Source organism: Xyrauchen texanus, chromosome 8 (genome assembly GCF_025860055.1).
Source record: "Xyrauchen texanus isolate HMW12.3.18 chromosome 8, RBS_HiC_50CHRs, whole genome shotgun sequence".
Lineage (NCBI taxonomy): Eukaryota > Metazoa > Chordata > Actinopteri > Cypriniformes > Catostomidae > Xyrauchen > Xyrauchen texanus.
The window spans coordinates 46826590-46847387 of NC_068283.1; the positions used below are offsets into that span (position 1 = coordinate 46826590).

At 40.1% G+C, this 20798-nt stretch overlaps 1 protein-coding gene across 2 annotated transcripts; it reads left to right on the plus strand.

Moving 5' to 3' along the window:
- Nucleotides 1–6362: 6362 nt before the first annotated feature.
- LOC127648309 (tripartite motif-containing protein 16-like protein) lies at nt 6363–17849 on the plus strand. 2 transcript variants are annotated; one of them, XM_052132963.1, is made up of 6 exons: nt 6363–6898; nt 6983–7078; nt 7599–7832; nt 7921–8071; nt 8684–8743; nt 16654–17849. In XM_052132963.1, the coding sequence occupies exons 1-6, from the start codon at nt 6413–6415 to the stop codon at nt 17187–17189; spliced, it is 1563 nt and encodes a 520-aa protein (XP_051988923.1). In that variant the 5' UTR covers nt 6363–6412; the 3' UTR covers nt 17190–17849. The 2 variants fall into 2 exon arrangements, with proteins under 2 accessions (XP_051988923.1, XP_051988924.1); XM_052132964.1 differs by having other exon boundaries at nt 6986–7078.
- Nucleotides 17850–20798: the final 2949 nt, after the last annotated feature.

Genomic DNA, 20798 nt, shown 5'->3' on the forward strand with positions numbered 1-20798 from the left:
TCCATGCTGACCAAAGCAGACATAGTACGGCCAATGGTGCGAGCAGTCTGCTTGGTCGCGCGGAGAGACAGCGCCGTGGCTCGACGAAGCTCAGAGAAAGCCTCTTCATTGACCATGTTGCCCGCACTCAGGTCCTTCAACAGATCAGCCTGGTACGCCTGTAACACTGCCATAGTGTACAGGGCAGCACCAGCCTGACCTGCTGCCTGTTAAGCCATCCCCACAAGCGTGGAGGTGGACCTGCACGGCTTTGTGGGGAGAGTGGGTCTCTTTAGTGATGATGTCGAGCCAGGTGAGAGATAACTCATAAGTGTCTCTTCTACCAGCGGCATCAACGAATAGCCCCGTGTCTCAGCACCTACGATAGTCGAATATGTCGACATTGAGGGCACGAAGACACAGGAAGTAAAAAGATTGCTCCATGAACAAGAAAGCTCATCATGGAGGTCATCAAAGAGAGGAAGGGACTAATATAGCGTTCCTTTTCTCTTTTCTTTTTTTTTTTTCTTTAGCCACCAGACAGAAATCTGTCTTATAGTGTGGAGCGTTTGGGGGGGGTCTCTTGTTCGCATGCCCAGTCTAGTGCATGGAATGTACAGAGGTTCAGCGCCCCCCTCGTGAAACGAAGAGGCGCCGAGGTGCGCTTCAGGCTTACGAGAAGGGTCAGTTGGATCTGGGAGAGAGCCAGCGATAGGGACGGACCTGTCTCTCGCTCCTCAGCCAGATACACTCACCTAAAGGATTATTAGGAACACCATACTAATACTGTGTTTGACCCCCTTTCGCCTTCAGAACTGCCTTAATTCTACGTGGCATTGATTCAACAAGGTGCTGAAAGCATTCTTTAGAAATGTTGGCCTATATTGATAGGATAGCATCTTGCAGTTGATGGAGATTTGTGGGATGCACATCCAGGGCACGAAGCTCCCATTCCACCACATCCCAAAGATGCTCTATTGGGTTGAGATCTGGTGACTTTGGGGGCCATTTTAGTACAGTGAACTCATTGTCATGTTCAAGAAACCAATTTGAAATGATTCGAGCTTTGTGACATGGTGGGGACAAAAACTGTTAAGTTAGCACTTTTAAACATCCGCTCACTTAAAAATAAATCACTTCTAGTCAATGACTTAATAAGCACATACAACCTGGATTTTATGTTTCTAAATGAAACTTGGCTAGAAGACAGCTGTAGTGCAACAGTCCTTAATGAAACATCCCCTCCTAACTTTACTTATTTGAGTGTCTGCAGAGAAGTTAGGAGAGGTGGGGGTTTAGCAGCTCTTTTTAAAGATGTCTATCAATGTAAGCAAAAATCATTTGGGAATTACCCGTCTTTCGAATATCTGGGTAGTGTGTTAAAAGGTGCTCCACGCATTTTACTTATCATTATTTACAGGCCTCCAAAATACTCTCCAGCCTTTGCTGAGGACTTTACAGAACTGTTATCAACAATTACCTCAGAGTTTGACTGTTTTGCCATTGCTGGAGACTTTAACATTCACATAGATAATGCAGAAAACAATATGACAAAAGAAATCATAACTGTTTTAAAAACTTTTGATCTGACTCAGCATGTACATGGACCCACACACAATCATGGACACACTCTAGATTTACTTATCAGTAAGGGTCTAAACATTTCATCGATTGTTATTAAGGATGTAGCACTGTCTGATCATTTCTGTGTTTTCTTTGATATATTGATCTCTCCTGCCATTGAAGCTAGATCTGTGTCTGTCAAGAAGAGATGCTTAAATGAGAACACTAGTGTACTATTTATGAAGGCTATATCTTTAACACCAAGTATATCTGCTGACTCTGTTGATTTTCTCCTTGATTCTTTTAACTCAAAAGTTAAAAGTGTAATTGATGATATTGCTCCTGTGAAAGTCAGGAAGAAGAGTGGCAGACAAAAAGCACCTTGGAGAAACTCAACAGCAGTGCAAAATATGAAAAGACAATGCAGAAAAGCAGAGCGCATGTGGCGGAAGACAAAACTTGTAGTCCATTATAACATCTACAAAGACAGCATCCATGCTTTTAATAAGGAACTAGGCAAAGCTAGACAGACTTTCTTCTCAAATATTATAAACAGCAACTTAAACAACACACGCACTCTTTTTGCGACTGTAGAGAGACTGACAAACCCCCCAAGCCAGATTCCCAGTGAAATGCTCTCAGACAGCAAGTGCAGTGAGTTTGCTTCTTTCTTCTCTGAAAAAATCAATAATATCAGAAAGGTGATCAGCACATCCTTGAGTTGTGCTGGGGTCAGACAAATCAAACCACAACCTGAGAAAGTAGTTCCTATGTCTGATTTCAAAGAAATTGATGGCAAAATGTTGGAAGAAACCGTTCAGCACCTTAAAACATCAACCTAAGCCCTTGATGCACTTCCCACATCTTTTTTCAAAAGTGTGTTCAACTGTTTAGAAGCAGATCTCCTAGAAGTGATAAACTCTTCACTTCTCTCTGGGAGTTTTCCAAACTCCCTGAAAACTACAGTTGTCAAGCCCCTCTTGAAAAAGAGCAATCTGGATAAGACCATATTAAGCAACTATAGACCGATCTCAAATCTGCCTTTCATAGGCAAGATTATTGAAAAAGTTGTCTTCAATCAGCTGAACAAATTCTTGAACTGAAATGGATACTTTGACAATTTTCAATCTGGTTTCCGATCGCATCACAGCACAGAGACAGGCTCATAAAGATAATAAGCGATATTCAGCTTAAATACTGATACAGGCAAATTATCAGTACTGGTACTACTCGACCTCAGTGCTGCATTTGACACTGTCGATCACAACATACTTCTTGACAGGCTGGAAAACTGGGTGGGGCTTTCTGGGATGGTCCTAAAATGGTTCAGGTCATACTTAGAAGGGAGAGGTTATTATGTGAGTATAGGAGACCATAAGTCTGAGTGGACGTCCATGACATGCGGAGTCCCTCAAGGCTCAATTCTTGCGCCACTCCTGTTCAACCTGTATATGCTCCCAATGAGCCAAATAATGAGAGAGAACCAAATTGCTTACCACAGCTATGCAGACGACACACAGATCTACTTAGCCCTATCACCTAACGATTACAGCCCCATTGACTCCCTGTGCCAATGCATTGATGAAGTTAACAGTTGGATGTGCCAAAACTTTCTTCAGTTAAACAAAGACAAAACTGAAGTCATTGTGTTTGGAAACAAAGATGAAGTTCTCAAGGTGAATGCATACCTTGACGCTAGGGGTCAAACAACTAAAAATCAAGTCAGGAATCTTGGTGTGTCTCTAGAGTCAGACCTTAGTTTCAGTAGTCATGTCAAAGCAATAACTAAATCAGCATACTATCATCTGAAAAATATTGCAAGAATTAGATGCTTTGTTTCCAGTCAAGACCTAGAGAAACTTGTGCATGCTTTCATCACCAGCAGGGTGGATTATTGTAATGGACTCCTCACTGGCCTTCCCAAAAGACCATAAGACAATTGCAGCTCATACAGAACGCTGCTGCCAGGATTCTGAGCAGAACCAGAAAATATGAACATATCACACCAGTCCTCAGGTCTTTACACTGGCTCCCAGTTACATTTAGGATTGATTTTAAAGTATTATTACTGGTATATAAATCACTCAATGGGCTAGGACCTCAATATATTGCAGATATGCTCACGGAATATAAACCCAACAGATCACTCAGATCATTAGGATCACATCAGCTAGAAATACCAAGGGTTCACTCTAAGCAAGGAGAGTCTGCTTTTAGCTATTATGCCAGCCGCAGCTGGAACCAGCTTCCAGAAGAGATCAGATGTGCTCCTACAGTAGTCACATTCAAATCCAGACTCAAAACACATCTGTTTAGCTGTGCACTTACTGAATGAGCACCGTGCCACTGTGTGTCCCACTGTTTGTACTGTATTTTATTTTATTCTAAACTGTTTCAATTATTCTTATTTTTAATTTTTTTATCTTATTTTAATCTCTTCTATGTAAAGCACTTTGAATTACCATTGTGTATGAAATGTGCTATATAAATAAACTTGCCTTGCCTTGCCTTGCATTATCCTGCTGGAAGTAGCCATCAGAGGATGGGTACATGGTGGCCATAAAGGGATGGACATGGTCAGAAACAATGCTCAGGTAGGCCGTGGCATTTAAACGATGCCCAATTGGCACTAAGGGGCCTAAAGTGTGCCAAGAAAACATCCCCCACACCATTACACCACCACCACCAGCCTGCACAGTGGTAACAAGGCATGATGGATCCATGTTCTCATTCTGTTTATGCCAAATTCTGACTCTACCATCTGAATGTCTCAACAGAAATCGAGACTCATCAGACCAGGCAACATTTTTCCAGTCTTCAACTGTCCAATTTTGGTGAGCTCTTGCAAATTGTAGCCTCTTTTTCCTATTTGTAGTGGAGATGAGTGGTACCGGTGGGGTCTTCTGCTGTTGTAGCCCATCCGCCTCAAGGTTGTGCGTGTTGTGGCTTCACAAATGCTTTGCTGCATACCTCGGTTGTAGCAGTGGTTATTTCAGGCAAAGTTGCTCTTCTATCAGCTTGAATCAGTCGGCCCATTCTCCTCTGACCTCTAGCATCAACAAGGCATTTTCAGCCCACAGGACTGCCGCATACTGGATGTTTTTCCCTTTTCACACCATTCTTTGTAAACCCTAGAAATGGTTGTGCATGAAAATCCCAGTAACTGAGCAGATTGTGAAATACTCAGACCGGCCCGTCTGGCACCAACAACCATGCCACGCTCAAAATTGCTTAAATCACCTTTCTTTCCCATTCTGACATTCAGTTTGGAGTTCAGGAGATTGTCTTGACCAGGACCACACCCCTAAATGCATTGAAGCAACTGCCATGTGATTGGTTGATTAGATAATTGCATTAATGAGAAATTGAACAGGTGTTCCTAATAATCCTTTAGGTGAGTGTATATGCGAGAGCCCCACGATGAAAGAGTGGGCGCTGGCTCTTGGAAGTAAGCGAGACAAGTGCAAAGCATTTTGACTGTAAACAGATTGCAATGCTCGCACCCGCCCCAACACAAGAGCAGCAAGCTCTTCCCCCAAACACACAAAACAAAAACTGGTGTGTGTCCGTTTCATAACTTAATTATAATAGAATAAACTTGTTAATTACTTACAATCAAGTTATGATTGTTGAATGTAACAAATGATTACAACATTGAAACAAACTTTGTAAAGAATGGTTTGAACTGAGAGTAATCAGTTGACTGTTATCCAACAGTATTATTGTATTTGTTTTCCTGTAATATATATTTACATATTTTATTGTTTGTATTTCAGTTTTACAGTAAAGAATAATCACCAAGAAAAGTTACGCCTTGGGACTTTATTTCAATATGTTCACTATCTGTCTAATGGAGCACAGTCACGTTCTGTGAGGGCAGAATAATGAGTATGTTCAACTTGTAATATCTCTAATGTACATAAATACATTTTGTGTAACCACTTACCTAAAAAAAACTTGTATACTGTAAACAAATAAGTAATAATTTCACTGTGGACACACAAAGAATTTGGTTATATACATAACCTGTTACCATGTGCAAATTACAATAGACTTTGTGGTGAGGTGTGACACAGATATTGTGCATTACTGGAACATTGTGTGCATAGAGTTCTCTAACCTGTTCTCTCATCTGATCTAACAGCATTCTTCTGTTCCTGTAACTCTTGAGGAACCTCAATGTTTTTGACTCTTAATTGGTATATACATTCAGTATTTCAGATGCCAAGAAGGTCTGACACAAAACAAACACTTCACCATCACGTTCTCCTCTCACAAATGTATTTACACCTTCATCTACATCCTTTAGCCCAATCTTTTCAACCATATTTGGAAGTCTTCCTCACTTTCGTGATATCACAGAATTAGTAAAAGATCAACTGGGTAGGGCACAATGTATTTCCAGACATTACTAGTTTGTTTGTGGAAAAGTTCATTCATATAAGCACAATACATGTTAATACTGTAATTGAGATGTTTTATTGTTTGGCCCAGTTGCATATCTTAGAACTATTACATAACTATATAAGTTTGGTTGAGGATCTGAAAACTTGGAAATGTTTGTAAATGTGCTTAGAAGAGTAAGTAAATCAGATGGTGCTTTCTGTAAAAATATGAATGAATTTCTCACAGTCAGTTCAAAGTAATTTGTCGATAAATCAAACACTCAATCATCTTTGACGTGACTGCAAACAGCTGTCATTAAATGGAGAGAAGAAACATGGATAATGACAGTAAATGGGCGTTTACAGTGAGTCATGTTCTACTGAAAAAAATACCTGTTTCTCAAACACGTATTCAGAAGATCGTTCAACCCTGCACTGAAGAGAAAAACTGCAGTACGTGTCTGTCAGTGTGTACATACAGTGAAATGGCAGGATCCAGTATTTCAGTGGATCAGAATCAGTTCTGTTGTCCGGCGTGTTTGTATCTCCTGAATGATCCAGTGACCATTCCCTGTGGACACAGTTACTGTATGAACTGTATTACAGACTGCTTTGATGACGATCATAATACAGGGATATACAAATGCCTACTGTGCAGACAGACCTTCACTACAAGACCTGCTTTAAGTAAGAACATTATACTTGCTGACATGGTGGAAAAACTGAAGACAAGAAGCCAAGCGACTCGCCCTGCAGATGTGGAGTGTGATGTTTGTCCAGAAAGAAATCAGAAAGCCGTCAAGTCCTGTTGGGAGTGTCAGAACTCTTACTGTCAGAATCACCTTGAACAACATGAGATGTTTTACAGGGGTAAGAGACACAACTTGACTGATGTCAATGGAAGACTCCAGGAGACGACCCAACCTCAAGATAAAAACACGCTGGAGATGTCAGCTTCAGCAGAGCAACAGGTATGAACTGAACAGCCATTTAGAGGAACATTTAATCTTATACTACATTTCTCATGTTTATCAACAGTTTTGTGTTTTGTACAGAAGCAAGTAAAGGAAATTCAGATTCAACTGCAGCAGAGAATCCTGAAGAAATTGAAAGAAGGTCATAAACTGAGAGAGGCTGTGATGTTTTACAAGGTGATTTTTGAGAAGATCAACTGCTGGACTATCATTTGTGTGTGTGTGTGTGTGTGTGTGTGTGTGTGTGTGTGTGTGTGTGTGTGTGTGTGTGTGTGTGTGTGTGTGTGTGTGTGTGTGTGTGTGCTTTAACAGTAGTTTGTGTGCGTGTTTTTGTGATTTACGAGGACAATTTTGTAAGTTACAAACTGGTAATTACAAGGTTATTATGCTATAAATGTGATTTATGAGGACATTTATAGTGTTCCCACAATCCAAATCGCTTAAAAATCATACTAAACAATGTTTTATTGAAAATGTAAAAATGCAGAAGGTTTTCTGTGAGGGTTAGGTTTAGGGGTAGGGTTAGGGTTAGGGGATAGAATCTATAGTTTATACAGTATAAAAGTCATTATGTCTATGGAAAGTCCTCATAATGATAGGTAGACCAACATGTGTGTGTGTGTGTTTTAACAGTAGTTTGTGTGTGTGTGTGTGTGTGTGTGTGTGTGTGTTTAACAGTAATTTGTGTGTTTTACAGCGCTATGCACAGAGAGCAGTGGAGGACTATGAGCTGATCTTCACTGAGTTGATCTCATCCATTGAGAGAAGTCGCTCTGAGGTGACACAGCTGATCAGAGATCAGGAAAAGGCTGCAGTGAGTCGAGCTGAAGAACTCTTGAAGCGACTGGAGCAGGAGATTGTTGATCTGAGCATAAAAGAAGCTCAGATGCAGCGGCTTTCACACACTGATGATCATATTAATTCCCTGCTGGTAACAGAAATATGAGAAACCGGGATTTTTATTTATTATGCTGGACTATATTTTTCATTTGATCTGTTGTTTGTGTTTGTGTTTGTAGAATTTACAGTCTCTCTCACTCTCTGGATCTTCTGACAGCATCATTGATACTTCTTATCTCTCTTACGATGATGTAGTGAAATCTGTCACTCAATTCAGAGACAAACTAAAGCTTTTCTGCAGAGAGGAGACAGAAAAGATATCTACTAGAGGTACATTTATGTGGATTTTATTTATTGTCAGGCATTAGTAATTGAATCAATATTTGCTGTGAAAACCCCTCAAATAAAGATAATTCTAAGATATTATATTATGACAGATGGAAGCATCGAATAGATATGACAAAAAGTAATTTTAAAGGTCAATAATATATGTGACCTGCTTCATCATTTTGAGTTGCATTGACCCAGAATCACCTTTTGAATTTATGCACTAAAATAAAATGAAATGTGTCAGCTTTCTAATGATAGACCTTGCAATTGTCAAGAGTTGTCAGGACTATTTGAAACTGTTTTTGTCTGTTGCATTGCATCTTGCTGTTTTTCAGTGTCTCGGTTTTGCACATAAATAGGCCTATTATTGGTGTTTTGCGTCATAAGCACTGCATTTTTAAGACACAAGTTTGAAAAATGTGTCTCGAGATCCCTGCTTTCTATTCATTCCATTCTCTTTCAATGCCCAAATGATTCCTGTGTTACTGACTTTTATAGTATTATATTTCAGATAATCACATTAAATTAATGTGTGACATTGACAGCTTTAGAATATATTTGATTTCAGTTTAACGTGAGAATTAAACTGCAGTCATCCTTTGTTTTCCATAGTGAAAAGCATCCAGGTCATTTTCACTCCTGAATATGAGACCAGGGCAGAGTTCCTACAATGTAAGTTCCTTTAAAAAAAACCCACACAAACACATACCATCCACTCTGATGAGAAAAGAAGACTTGTTCTATTGTGAATAAACCTCATAATTTAATTGGATAATACAATAGCTCATCAAAACATCCCTAGGTATGAGATCAATGACAGTCCAACAGTTAGCACATTTCTGTTAAACACAGACATAAAACACGAGTGAGACAATATTTTTTATTGTCTGAAATATCTTTAAAACATAATACTTATTTGCAAAAGAAAATGTGTTACATAAATGACAGAAAGTCATGAAAGATATTACTCTGTTCCAGAATGTAGTGAAATGCCTACTGCCTACTTAGGCAGCAGCCTTCTAAGGTCACATTCACACTAATATATTAATTTAGATATGCCTCTCATCCTGTAACGATGTAGCTGGCAATGGCAATGACGATGACACACTGAATTGAAGAACCCAAGAGCAGTTTATTCCAAAATTTAATATCCAAAAACCCTGACTAAAAATGTGAATCAAAACAAAACATAAATGGTAAATGGTCTGCACTTATATAGCACCTTTTTAACCTTATCGGTATTCAAAGCACTTTACACTGTGACTCATTCACCCATTCATACACTCATTCATACACCAATGGCGGCAGAGCTGCTATGTAAGGCACTATCCTGCCATTGGGAGAAACTTGGGGTTCAGTGTCTTGCCCAAGGACACTTCGGCATGTGAAGTCGTGTGGGCCTGGATTCAAACCACCAACCCTGCGATTAGTGGCCGACCCGCTCTACCAACTGAGCCACAGCCGCCCCTACAGACATAACCATGAACTTGACTAAAACATAAACATGAACTTGACTAATCTTGAACAAAACATAAACATGGACTTGACTAAATTTGAACAAAACATAAACATGAAATTGACTTGACTATGAATGTGGAATGAACAATTACACAAACATCAATACTAGACATATATACAATGCCAAACATGAGGGCTTAAATACATGAGCAAACATAAGCCAATGAACAAACAGAACTCTAAACAAGATAACAACACAATAAACTAAAACCAATGACAAACTAGAACTGATAACCAAGTAATCAAACAATGAACCAATGAAAACAAGACACATGAACATGGAGGAAAAAAGGAAGATCACTTGAAAAGGAAACATGAACAAAACATGGCATGGAACAAACTTTTCAAAATAAAGGACATAAACAAAACATGAACAAAAACACATCTAGATGTTACATATCCCCCCTCTAGGGGCAGCTCGCCCCTAGAGGGCCGTGGAGCAGATGCGGGCCTGGACAGTGGAGCATAGGCTTGCTTGTGACATTATATGAAGCCGTCCGGGGTTCGGCTGAATAATGGCATGGAGCAGTCCAGGGTTCGGCTAAGACATGGTATGGGGCAGATGAGGTTCAGTTGTGACATGGCGTGAAGCAGTCCGGGGTTCGGCTAAGACATGGGCAGAGACTTGGAGATGGTCCCTGTGGTCGTGAACATGGGTAGAGTCTCGGGAGCGACCTCTGTGGTCATGGGCATGGGTAGAGTTTTGGGAGCAGCCTCTGTGGTCGTGGGCATGGGCAGAGTCTTGGGAGCGACCTTTGTGGTCGTGGGCATGGACTGAGTCTCGGGAGCGACCTCTGTGGTCGCAGGCATAGACATAGTCTCGGGTACGACCTCTGTGGCCGTGAACATGGGCTGAGACTCCTCCTCCTCCGTGAGGACGAAGTTGGTGGTTCAGGCTCTGGGACAGACGAGGCAGGCAACGTTGGCTATGGCAGACATGGGCGTTGGCTTGTTGGCCATGGCAGGCATGGGCTCATTGGTAATGACGTGGGATGCTGGCTTGGCGGCTATGATGTGAAACTCTGATTCGGCGGCGGCCATGACGTGAAACTCTGGTTCGGCTGCGGCCATGACATGAAACTCTGGCTCATGACGTGGAATTCTGTCTCGGTGGCGGCCATGATGTGGAACCAATGATCTGTAGGGCGAGGTTGATATATTGAGCCAGGTTTAGGGGACTGCGACCGCTAGGCATTAGCCTGGCGGAAGAGACTGACTCAATCAGTCCAAAACAAAAAATGTCTTTGAGGGCCACTTCGTTAAAGTCCACTAGGCCTGCCAGAGCATGTAATTCTCCAGGGGTTGATTCCCCAGACGAAGACGCAGGAGCCGAACTGGGTCAATAATGGGCGTTCTAGTATTCTGTAACGATGTAGCTGGCAATGGCAATGATGATGACAGTGATGGCAATGATGATGACAGTGACAGTGGCAGTGATGAATGTGATTGATTCCCCTCAGAACCTACGGTGGCACCGCAGATGGCCGCCTCGGTGTGGAGCCCTTCAATTCTTTTGTTATTTTTGTTTGTTTGTCCTGCATTTAGTAATCTTTTTCCATTCAGTTTTACCAGGGACGAACTGCTGAACATTCGGCAGCACATACCAGATAATCTCAGTTTTTGAATATTCAGACGTTTTGCTGGACATTTTAGTCAGAGGTGCTGCTGTGTTGTTTAAACGTGCAACGAGACGCAGGCGAGGGACGCGAGCCGGTGCGCTGGTTAAACTCTGTCAGCGTGGCATTCGGACAGCACTGCGGAGCATTCATCTAGCGAATCTCCGCTCTCTTCCCAACAAAACGGACGAATTACATCTCCTCACACGTACAAATAAGGACTGTGGCAGGGCGGAGGCCGGGTCGTGATCATACACACCCGGTCCCGTATTAGGCTAATCAAGCCTGCTGAGAGGGATAAAGGTCGACTGCAGAGGATCGTGCGGGAGAGAGAGATCGTTTACGGACATGTCCACCATGTCTGTGTTTATGTTGTCTTTTAAGTTTATCATTAAACTATTATTTATGTTGGAAATCCGGTTCTCGCCTCCTCCTTTCCATTGATCCCTTTACAAGGACTTTTCAAACTCTGCTGCTCTGTGCTTCACTGAAACCTGGCTGAGTGAAGCCATTCCGGACAGCGCATTACATCTGCCAGACTTCCAGCTGTTCAGAGCAGATCGCATTGCGGAGTTAACGGGAGGCGGTGGAACATGCTTTTAAATCAATGAAAGTTGGTGTACAGATGTAACAACATTAAAGAGAATGTGCTGTCCTAATCTGGAAGTGCTCTTTATTAACTGTAAGGCGTTCTACTCGCCGCAGGATTTTTCCTCGTTTATTCTGGTGTGTGTGTACATCGCTCCAAATGCATCTGGGAACTTAGCACTGCAACAGCTGGCTGATCAAATCACAGACAACGAACAACAATACCCGGACTCAGTTATTATTATTCTTGGGGATTTTAACAAAGCAAATCTCACACGTGAACTGCCCAAAAACAAACAGCACATTACATGCCCCACCAGAGACAGGAATATACTGGATCACTGCTACACAACCATAAAGGATACATATCGCTCTGTCCCACATGCAGCTTTGGGACTCTCTGATTACTGTCTGGTTCATCTTCTTCAGACCTACAGGCAGAAATTAAAATTAACAAAGCCAGTTGTAAGGACTGTAAAGAGAAGGACTAATGAAGCAGAGCTGGAACTACAAGCTTGCTTTGACTGCACTGATTGGAGTGTTTTTGAAGCTGCAGCTACAGACCTGGACGAGCTCACAGATACTGTTACATCATACATCAGTTTCTGTGAGGATATGTGCATCCCTATTAGGACTTTGATAAACCATGGTTTACAGGAAAGCTCAGACAGCTTCGCCATGCCAAAGAGGATGCTTACAGGGGTGGGGATAGAGTCTTGTATAATCAGGCCAGGAACACACTGAACAGGGAAATCAGAGTGGCTAAAACAAGTTACTCTGAGAAGCTGGAAAACAAGTTTTCAGCTAACTACCCTGCATCAGTGTGGAGTGGCCTGAAACAACTTACTAATTACAGGACTCCTACCCCCAACCCTGTGGTGGACCAATGACTGGCTGACGACCTGAATGTGTTATACTGTAGATTTGAAAGGCCCAATCTCACACCCCACACCCAATCTGACATTCACTCCACACAAACACCAACACCTCCTGCAACCCCCCTCCACCCCCCTCATTCTACTCAACCTGCACTCAAGATCTGTGAAGATGATGTGTGGCGCGTCTTTCGGAAGCAAAAGATGAGAATCACAGGACTTAATGTCACAGACCTGTCGCCCTGACATCTGTGGTCATGAAGTAATTTGAGAGACTGGTGTTGGCCCACCTGAAGGACATCACTGGACCCTTTCTAGATCCCCTTCAATTTGCTTATCGTGCAAACAGGTCTGTGGATGATGCAGTCAACATGGGATTGCATCATATCCTTCAACATCTGGACAGACCTGGGACATACACAAGGATCCTTTTTGTGGACTTCAGCTCAGCTTTCAACACCATCATCATAGCTATTCTCTGGAATAAGTTAAACCAACTCCCTGTTCCCACCTCTACCTGTCAGTGGATTACCAGCTTTCTGACGGACAGGCAGCAGCTTGTGAGGCAGGGAAAATTCACTTCCAGCACCTGTACAATCAGCACTGGTGCCCCCCAGGGATGTGTGCTCTGAAGCTCCTGAAGATTGCAGATGACACCACTGTCATCAGCCTCATCCGAGATGATGATGATGATGATGAGTCTGCATACAGAAAGGAGGTTGAACGGCTGGCTCACTGGTGTAGTTAAAACAACCTGGAGCTGAACACGCTCAAAACGGTGGAGATGATTGTGGACTTTAGGAGGTACACCCCAACATTGTCCCCCCTCACCATTCTAAACAGCTCTGTGGCAGCAGTGGAGTCATTCAGGTTCCTGGGCACTACCATCTCACAGGACCTGAAGTGGGAGACCCACATTGACTCCATTGTGAAAAAGGCCCATCGGAGGTTGTACTTCCTTCGCCAGCTGAGGAAGTTCAACCTGCCACAGGTGCTGTTGATACAGTTCTACTCAGCAGTCATTGAGTCTGTCCTCTGCACTTCAATAACTGTCTGGTTTGGTGCAGCTATGAAATCAGACATCAGAAGACTACAAAGGACAGTTCGGTCTGCTGAGAGGATTATTGGTTGCACCCTGCCCCCCCTTCAAGAACTATACACTTCCAGAGTGAGGAAAAAGGCTGGTAAAATCACTCTGGATCCTACTCACCCTGCCCACTACCTTTTTGAACTGTTGCCTTCTGGCCGGCGCTTCAGAGCTCTGAACACCAGAACCGTCAGACACAGGAACAGTTTTTTCCCTCAGGCCATCCATCTAATGAACAATTACAGCCGCCCCATTGATCAATAATTATGTGCAATAAACAGTTTACGTCTATTATATTTATCTAACATATCCTCTTCAACTATTACATAAAAAAAATTGTATATTACATAAAGTATTTTTGTATTTTATATAATGGATTTGTTTTAGATTGCACTACGCATGTGTGTGTATGAATGAAGGTGTGTGTCTGTGTGTATGTATAATTATTTATTTTTTTATTATCTAGGTCTTGCTGCTGTTTTTGTATAGTTTTTTGTATTGTTGTGCACTGGAAGCTCCTGTCACCAAGACAAATTCCATGTATATGTAAGCATACTTGGCAATAAAGCTGATTCTGATTCTGAATTGAAGAACCCAAGTGCAGTTTATTCCAAAATGTAATATTCAAAATCCCTGACTAAAAATGTGAATCAAAACAAAACATAACCATGAACTTGACTAAACTTGAACAAAACATAAACTTGACTATGAATGTGGAATTAAAAATTACACAAACATCAATACTAGACAAGAGACAATGTCAAACAGAACTCTAAACAAGATAATAAGACAATAAACTATTGGCTCAGCGGTTAAGGCTCTGGGTTACTGACCAGAAGGTCGGGGGTTCAAGCCCCAGCACTTCCAAGATGCCACTGTTGGGCCATTGAGCAAGGCCCTTGACAATATTTGCTCCTGGGGCACTGTATCATCTCTGACCCCAGTTTAGTTGGGATATGCTAAAACAACTGCATTTTATTGGCTCTGTACCTGTACTCTGCACAATGACAATAAAGTTGAATCTTAATCTTAATCTTGATCTTAATAGTAATTCATATATGACTTAATATATTAATCAGACAGATTCTTTATTAGTTGCTGATGTGGCAATCATTAATGAATGGCTTAGTTAATCATGAGTCATTCATTAACTCACTATTATCTGTGCATTAGTTAAGAACGAATTAATGCATATTATTGCACCTGTATTGTAAAGTGTTAACGAAAAATGTATCCATATAAATTATGTGATCCAAAGTGCATTTGAACAGCGGTGAAACACTTTCTTATGATGTGTTACATTCATACGAGCAGACACAAAGTACGTTTGAAGTAAGTTTGGAGGAGAAGAAATAGAAATAAACCTTGTGTAAATTGTTAGCTTTATGCTAAGCTAAAATGCTATTTCTAACCATTTTACATGCACATGTTACCAGACACGATCATATTATTTATCAAGAAATTTCATGTTGGATTATAATTTCTTTTTTTCTAGTAAGACCTTTGAAATTAGGGCAAAAATCATATCTTTGATAATAATATTTTGATTGTTTTTTGTAAAAAACATCTAAGATATTTGGGTTTTTCAGAGAATGTATTTTTAACATGTGTATTTTGTCTTACTGTACTGGCAGAGTTTTTATAGTCAAACAAGTGAAAATCTACCAGTGCTGAAGAAGTAATCCAAAGTATTTGTAATACATTACTAACCTGGAGTAATCTAACGGAATATGTTACAAATTACATTTTACACCATGTATTCTGTAATCTGTAGTGGAATACATTTTAAAAGTAACCCTCCCAATCCTGGTCGTAATAACGAGACCCAGGCACATGAATGACCCAGCGAAGTCATATTTACAAGTGGGAAACTTGGAATTATAGATGATACCCGAGATGGGAATTTGGAAGGGGTGTGGCAGTCATCTAATTACTCGCCCTTAACAGTTTTCTTAAGCAAAATAATACATTTTTTACATATGATACAAACATAAATCATACAGTATATGCTGTGTATAAGTGACTCGACTCAACTGATTTCAAAAGAGTATGGTGTTAGCATGTTGCTAAGCTAATGACACAAAAGTTGAGGCAATACTCATAAATAAAAGGTACAAATATATTATTTATATTATTAGCCACTAAATTGAAGCCTACATTTTTTTCACACTTAATTTTAAAAGCTCACCATTCACACATTCAGTGGACTAATTGCAAAAATTGGTCTCATTTTTCAGAAAACCCCCCAAATAAAAAAAGACAAAGATTATTCATAAACAGTATTTTATGTGTTTACAATCTATCGATGAACAGAAAGTTTTTTGTTGTTCTACATTTGTACGCTTCTAATTCTGGTTCTGTTAAATCTATCCCTGCACAAAGTCTTATTTTATTCTACTAGATGGCAGCAAGTACTAGGAAAAATTATTTTTCCTCTCTCACCTTTCATCACATTTTACAGATCTAAAATGTAGGTGGTGCTTTAATACATCTGAGCCCTGACAGATGTGCTCGTCCATGCACGTCCAGCCTAAGTCTCAACGCAGGCACCTCCTCTGTTGTTTATTTGCATATCTCGGCCTCTGAGTGGACTAGAAGCTCAATCAATATTCTTGCATTTCTGAGCGTAAACATACTTTGTGATAATGAGCACGGTGGGTCTGCAGAGTTTAAGAATTTTTAATTACACCGAACGAATTGTATTTGTTAATTTTTAGTATTGTTTGAAATTTATTTATAATCAGTATTTCTCTCGCCTCACCGGACATTTTTTATTTAATTTATTTTTTTTGCATTCTTGGTTTGTCTTCTCTAAGAAGGATGCATGTGATGTTGCTTTAGAATTTAGCCAGAACTTACAAGACTATTGAATAGAGCACATGTGTTTGTCTCCATTAGGCTTCCGTCATTTCACTCTGGATGCAAATACACTGAATGGAAGACTTCGTCTCTCTGAGGGGAACACAGTGGTTGCTGAAACTGGTATTGACTGGCCATATCCTGATCATCCAGACAGATTTGATTGTTGGAGTCAGGTGTTGTGTAAAGAGTGTGTGAGTGGATGCTGTTACTGGGAGGTGGAGTGGAGTGGGAATGATGGTGTGGATATTGCAGTGGCATATAAGAGTATCAGGAGGAAGGGAGCTGGTAAAGAGGTTGATTTTGGATTTAATAGTCAGTCCTGGAGATTGTTTTGCTCTCCTTCCAGTTACTCATTTGCACACAATAACATTGAAACTGAACTCCCTTTAGTGTCCAGCTCCAGTAGAATAGGAGTGTATGTGGATCACAGTGCAGGAGTTTTGTCCTTCTACAGCGTCTCTGACACAATGAATCTCATCCACAGAGTCCAGACCACATTCACTCAACCTCTGTATCCTGGGATTGGACTATATAACCACACAACTGCAAAACTGTGTCATCCAAAAATATGAATGATATAATGATCCTGCAGACATATCGAATGCTTAAGCTAAATGATGAATCAGTTAAATGTTAAAGAGACCATCATATAATTAAATAAATGTCAATGCTACAGCTGAAGTTCTGTTCATGTCAGATAATAACAATGAAATATTATAATCTCATCAGATTCATCAGATGATGTAGTTTAAAGGAATAATTCACACATTTTGTCAAAATTATGTCACAATTTATTCATATGACATTCTGTCTTCCATTGCATCTTTTTCCATGCAATGAAAGCGAATGGTGACAGACATTTTGTGTCCCCAATAAATGGGTATGGAACAACTTGGGAGTGTGTAAATGATGGCAGAATTTCTGTTTTTGGGTGTATGATTTAATGTTAATCAGTTTAGTCTTTTTGTTCAAATTTGATGTAACTAATTTACTTTTAGCAATGACTGTCAAACTTCAATTTCATTCACATGCATTGTATATAAAAGTGCATTCTTTGTAATGGAGTATTGCAAATGTTTCAAACAAAACACTGAAACACAATCAATGCAATGCTTACATCATTAAACAAATCATTTCAATTCTTAACAAATGTGCATTGGGTTATGTGCATTAAATGATGTCTGAAAATACAATAATCCATGACTTGCATTGCACAATAATTCATAAATGAATAAAGGACCTTTTTAAACTTAAAATGGTAATTTTCACTCTTTATTCCACCAAGCAAAATAAATCAATGTGTTGCAGAACTGTTGGCGATAGTTTCAGCATTCTCTATTTCTTTAAACAGTTTCTGTAATGTAGAAAGTCACATCTGGGATAGCATGATGGTGAGTACATTATGAGAGAATTTTCCTTTTGAGATGAACTATCCCTTTTAGACAGATGTGAAGACACAGAATGTTCTGTAAATGGAGTTTACAGCGAATCGACAGGTTTTAGAAAGAAATCGATAATTTAAACTTTTTTCCATTTTAAGCAGTCCTATCCGGCCAGCGCTCTGATGCTCTTTGAACTGATGTAACTCTCGGAAGTTAATTCTTCTGTTGTAAACAAAGCTTTGCTTCACTAATTGATCGACTGGAGTCGTGTGGATTACTTTTAGGGAGCTTTCACACTAGCACTTTTGGTGCACACCTGGGTTCGTTTGACGTCAAAGTTAGGTTTTTTCGATAATGTGAACACGGTTTTCCGAACTCGGGTGCACATTGGATCCACACCCGAGTTTGCTTGAAAAGCTGGTCTGGGGTACGGTTCATGTGAATTCGGAAATGGATTCCTGCCGATATGAACGCAATTGCACCAAATCGCGAATGTTAGTCATTAACGTTTCTCATACCTGCTTGTCTGTAAATGAACCAGTTCCATTGTACATTCAATGCATCTGTGATGGCAGACAAATGCAAGTGTTCTGGGCATGTAAAGTTTTGGTGGTAAATCCAAACAGTGAAGCTGACATATTCTTTGGTTGTTACCTAGTTACAGTGGTAAACAGCTGCTGCTTGTACTTACCTTGATGATGCAATCGGACTGCGGTTCAGACCCAAACAAACTATTGAGAACAGAGATCAGTGGGGGCAGAGGGAGGGGGAAGGAAACAAAACTCTGTTTCGGTCAAAGCAATCAAACCAAGTGTGAAAGCACTCTTCTGCTGCCTAAATCTGCATTTGGACTGCAGGGCCGTAACCACAATATACATTTAGAGGGACAAGATACCCTCAATAATCAGGTATGGCCAGATTGTCATCAAAGGAATTGAATGAATTTTGTAATCTGGCAGGTTTTTGAAGGAGTTTTTTTTTTTTTTTTATTCACTTGACATTGACTAAAATAATGATGCATAAAACACAAAGTGTATGAACCTACAGAGCTGAGATTTTTTCTAAAAATCTTCATTTGTGTTCAGCAGAAGAAAAGTTACACACATCTGGGATGGCATGAGGGGTGTAAACAATGAGATCATTTTCATTTTGGGGTCAATTCCTTTAATTTAACTGGATCAAAAGAATATTATGACTGATTTACATGTGCAAGAGGAAGTGACATGGATTGAACAGGGTCCAACTTCATCAAAGTGAATACAAATCTCACTTTTGGGTTTAACAACTATTAACAGTAAAATAACATCAGTAATACTAAAACAAGAGCTCAAACATATATGTGTTCTTGATAACAACCAATTAAATGCCCATATATGTTCCTAAACAAACATGATTCAATCATTCAAGGGCAATAGCTTATGGGTATTCTCCACAACCTTAGTGCTGTACTTAATTTTTGGAGTTAGCAGTACTTAAAATCTTAATTTTATGGATTTTAAAGCTGAAGAGGTTCAAGGAACATCGTTATGTTCACCTTATACTTGAAAAGCTAAACATTTTATAACTATGTACGTTTCTCAGTAGATGCTATTCATTTTCTTTCATTATGTTGGTTGAGCCAAAAATAATAATTTTTCAGTGTAGGCAAAGCTGCCAAAATTGTGCAGTTCAGAGTTTTCTTAAGATAATTAAATGGGGGAAGGGGTGGTGTTGTGGGCTAAAGCACAGAACTGGTAAACTGAAGGTTACCGTTCAATCCCTTTGTGCAAGACCTTGAACTGCAGGTTGCTCCAGGGGGATTGTCCCTGTAATATGTGTACTGTAAGTCACTTTGGATAAAATCATCTGCCAAATGCATACATTTATTAAGCTTTACTGTCTTTGGTAAAGCTAAATAAATAGGCCTATTACAGTAGACAACAGATAATGGGCAAAGGTGGTTTAAATATCATGAAAATAGTGTACAAAAAAAGGCTTAAATGTTCCAAAAACATACAGTATTTTGTCCTTTGACGTTAGGGTAAAATATGATCCAGGATTTTATTGACAGTTTTTTTTAGATATTCATGCGTCATCACAGGAATTAATGTCAATGTGAATAGTGCACCCTGCCAGTAACACAGGTGTTTGTTCAAATGTGTTTTTGCCTGACTGCATTACTGGAACATTGTGTGCATAGAGTTCTCTAACCTGTTCTCTCATCTGATCTAACGTCATGGTTACTGTCGTAACCTCCATTCCCTGAGGGAGGGAATGAGACGTTGTGTCGAATGAAGTGACACAACATACTAAATGTCCTTTTCCGATTTATTGTTTTGGACTATTACCCCTGTGTTCACCAACAAACTAAAATGCCAATTCCAGTTTATTGTATTGGGCTATTACCCTGTGTCCACCAACATAGTAAATGTCCATTTCCAATGTATTGTATTGGTCTATTACCCCTGTGTCCACTAGCATACTAAATGTCCATTTCCAATTTATTGTATTGGACTATTACCCCGTGTCCACCAACATATTTACAATTTATTGTACAGGTTTATTAACACTAAATGCCCATTTCCAATTTATTGTACAGGTGTATTACCCCTGTGTCCACCAACGTTCTAAATGTTCATTTCCAATTGATTGCATAGGTCTCTTTACCCAGAGTCCACCAACATACTAACTGTCCATTTCCAATTTATTGTATTGGTCTATTACCCCCTCTGTCTGAAGCGGCTGGGGCTAGCTTAGTGCTATGAATGCATCGGGGAAGACGGTCTTTCCCGGTCCTATTCTTACAGGGGGAAAAGAACC

Coding starts and splice junctions, on each gene's coding strand:
- LOC127648309 (XM_052132963.1), top strand. CDS start 6,413: ATGGCAGGATCCAGTATTTCAGTGGATCAGAATCAGTTCTGTTGTCCG. Junction 6,899..6,982: donor CAGCTTCAGCAGAGCAACAG/GTATGAACTGAA, acceptor TGTTTTGTACAG/AAGCAAGTAAAGGAAATTCA. Junction 8,744..16,653: donor CAGGGCAGAGTTCCTACAAT/GTAAGTTCCTTT, acceptor TGTCTCCATTAG/GCTTCCGTCATTTCACTCTG.